The sequence below is a fragment of the Echinops telfairi genome, unplaced genomic scaffold (assembly GCF_000313985.2).
Source record: "Echinops telfairi isolate 266 unplaced genomic scaffold, ASM31398v2 ScPeMD7_7467;HRSCAF=8505_1, whole genome shotgun sequence".
Lineage (NCBI taxonomy): Eukaryota > Metazoa > Chordata > Mammalia > Afrosoricida > Tenrecidae > Echinops > Echinops telfairi.
The window spans coordinates 15,360,980-15,363,735 of record NW_022111368.1 but is presented as its reverse complement, the minus strand read 5'-3'; the positions used below and the strand labels follow the sequence as shown (position 1 = coordinate 15,363,735).

Below are 2,756 nucleotides of genomic sequence, written 5' to 3'. Positions count from 1 at the left end.
TGTGTGTGTGTGTGTGTGTGTGTGTGTGTGTGTGTCACACACGTTAAAAATCAAACACACAAAAAATTCGAACTCACTGAATCAAGTCCAACTAATAAGGACCCCTGTATAGGATTTCCTAGGTGGCAATCTTTATGGGAGCAAATAGCCTCATCTAATCATGTTTCTGTCTGGAAGCAGCCAGTGGGTTTAAATTGCCAGCCTTGCAGTTGGCAGCCTAACGAACCCACAGGGCCACCAGGGCTTCTTTCAGAGATCTATGTCAATCTTCTAAATTATTTCCATTTACCTTTGGATAGATAGCCTACGCAAAGTTCAGGGTTATAACTTGTCATAAAGTGGTGTCAAATGGCAAAGCTTTCTTCTATTTCTTTCCCCCCAGGAGACAACTAATTGTACCATTTTGTTTTTGCATATCCCCTTGATAGAAAGATGCATCTGTTACTTGATTTTACCCCACCGCCACAGTTCTTCACTAATTAAACCCACTGTCGTGACAAAATTAGGACATTTTTCTTCATCTCTAAAAATACACATCCTAATTTGAAGACTGCCATAAAAAGTCCCTGGAGAAGATATTGAGCCCCCTCACCGTCTGTTTTCTATTGGGATATAGAAACCCAGTACCTAGTGGTAGCCCTTAGGAGAGCTGGCACCTCGATGCCCGGAGAGGAAGTGTTAGATAATGTAGACTTTCATTTCCCTATGACGTGCCCCAGTTTTAAAATGTATAAAACAGCTACTTGTCGAGAAAAGAGCATAAAACCTTCAAATCCTTGGTAGAAACTCGTCTTAGACTCCTTTCTCTAGTTCTTGAGGGTCTCCTAGAAGAGCAGTTCCCCAAAGAGGAGTTCCTAGAAGCATGAAACAAACTCTTTATCAGCCAAGGATCTCCTTTGCTTTGTGATATGCTTACGTGGTTGAGTGGGATTGAATCGTCCTGGTGGGCAAGCCACACATGCCCTGCTAAGAGCATTTGGAGCTGCCTGATAAGAATGTGCTGCATACTGTGTGTTCTCTAGCGTCTAATCCCCAGCCCTACGTGCAAGCACACACCTACAGGGGGGGTAAAGGTGGGGGGCAATGCTTGCGCGTGGGGCTGGGGGTTACAGACGCTAGAGGGCACAGAGTATGCATCAGGTTCTTATCAGGCAGCTCCAAATGCTGTTAGCATGATACATGTTTTGTCATTATCCGAAAGCAAACATACAAATATCCCGAGAGCTACATAGCTACCCGTAACACTTCTAGGCAGACAGTACTGATGAAACCGAGGCAGCACCTGAATGAGAGGGGCTGCTCAGAAAATCATTCCCTGGAGGTTGATTGAAGACACTCCTGTCTGTTCAGTTATGAATTTGTGAGTAATATTTAATGAGGGGAAAATTAAAGACACGCCTTCCTTTCTAAAGAGGATTTAGAGTGTGGTGAGAGGGAGAAATTGGCCTCTTCTCCTCAGAATCTGCCTCCTGGAGCTCAGATGACCGGGCACTTCTCTAAACTGACAGCTGCTTATGAAGTGTTAATGGATTTCCTGGCACATCAAACCGGGCAGGACCCTTTTCAGCCTTTACATGATTGCAGCTTTTTGGCCCAGTTTTAATTCCGAATGAGGCTGGAAAGGTTTGTAAAGGGAATTGGTGTGGCTGTTCGTAACTATTAGATTTTGCTTTGTTAGTAAATATGTGAACAATCAGCCTTCTCCGATCACCAACTCTCCCTCTACCCCTCACCCCCTCCAAGGTGCAAGGCCCAGAGATAAGGCAAGTCATGCCTTGCTGAGGAGGGTGTGTACCAGCAGAGAAACAGGAAGCTATGCTTCAGCAGCGGGGCCTGCCTGGAGGTTTGTAACTCTAGGTCAGGTGTGCTGAGTCCCGAGGCAAGGGCCACTGTCTCTGTGAGCCCTGGCAGCCACACTGCTCCTTCTCCGAGTGCCAGTCACTGACGTGTAGAGAGATTATGACTGCATTACAGCTTAAAGCGCTTTCCCATTCAGGTCTCTACAGGCGAAGACGAGATCGTCCTGATAGCTTGAGACTCAATGGGTTACCGGAGGAAAAGCTAAGGTGAGTGGAAAGGAATGGTTGGCTAAAGGTCAGGGCACAGGATTCTAAGAGGATAACACAGAAATGCGGGAGAGTACACGTTGAAAAGACGAAAGATTCCATCAGGGACCTTGCAGTCTGTACTTAAAGAATGAAGACAGTTTCAAGATTAGGTTTGAGTGGAACTGTGTGAAAATCAAGCTCCGTTGCCCCTTTCTCAACAAACCCTCTCAGTTTTATCTCCTCCCTAAACCTGTAATGTTGCTATGTCTTTAAAAAAACGGTATAGTCACCCAAGTTATATTGTACAATGGAGACAATTGATTTTCCCCCCTCTCAGTTTAAAAATAGTTTGTTGTAGTTCATTAGACTGTGTTGCTACGAGGATTTTTTTTTTTTTTAATGGTGGTGGAGGGCTGAGCTGGGAGCTGTTCCTGAGGGGTTCTTTGTTGTTGAAATCGATGTAACAATGGAATGTGGTGGAACTGCTGAATGTAACCTAGGGAGGAAGGGCATTAGAACTCTGGAGACTTTTAAACAAAGGTTAGGGGGTTTTGTCTTCAAAGTTAGTTTGCCTAAAATGGCACAGTTTTAGTTTTTTGTTAACAATATTCCAACAACTGCATTTTTAGTTTAAGCTCCTGAAAAGTTCCCTAGAATGTTAGCACATAAAGTTCTATTTATCTTATAAAAGGTTTATGGCTTTTTCAC

At 44.2% G+C, this 2,756-nt stretch overlaps 1 protein-coding gene across 2 annotated transcripts in view; it reads left to right on the top strand.

Annotated features, from left to right (window-relative positions):
- Nucleotides 1–1,906: 1,906 nt before the first annotated feature.
- LIMS1 (LIM zinc finger domain containing 1) overlaps nucleotides 1,907–2,756 on the top strand; it is an 83,048-nt gene continuing 82,198 nt past the window's right edge. Inside the window, exon 1 of one of the 2 annotated variants that reach the window (XM_045283950.1) lies at nucleotides 1,907–2,066. In XM_045283950.1, coding sequence (XP_045139885.1) covers nucleotides 1,960–2,066 — 107 coding nt within the window. In that variant the 5' untranslated portion in view covers nucleotides 1,907–1,959. The remainder of the gene's footprint in view (nucleotides 2,067–2,756) is intronic. The other variant, XM_004704322.2, reaches the window with a different exon arrangement.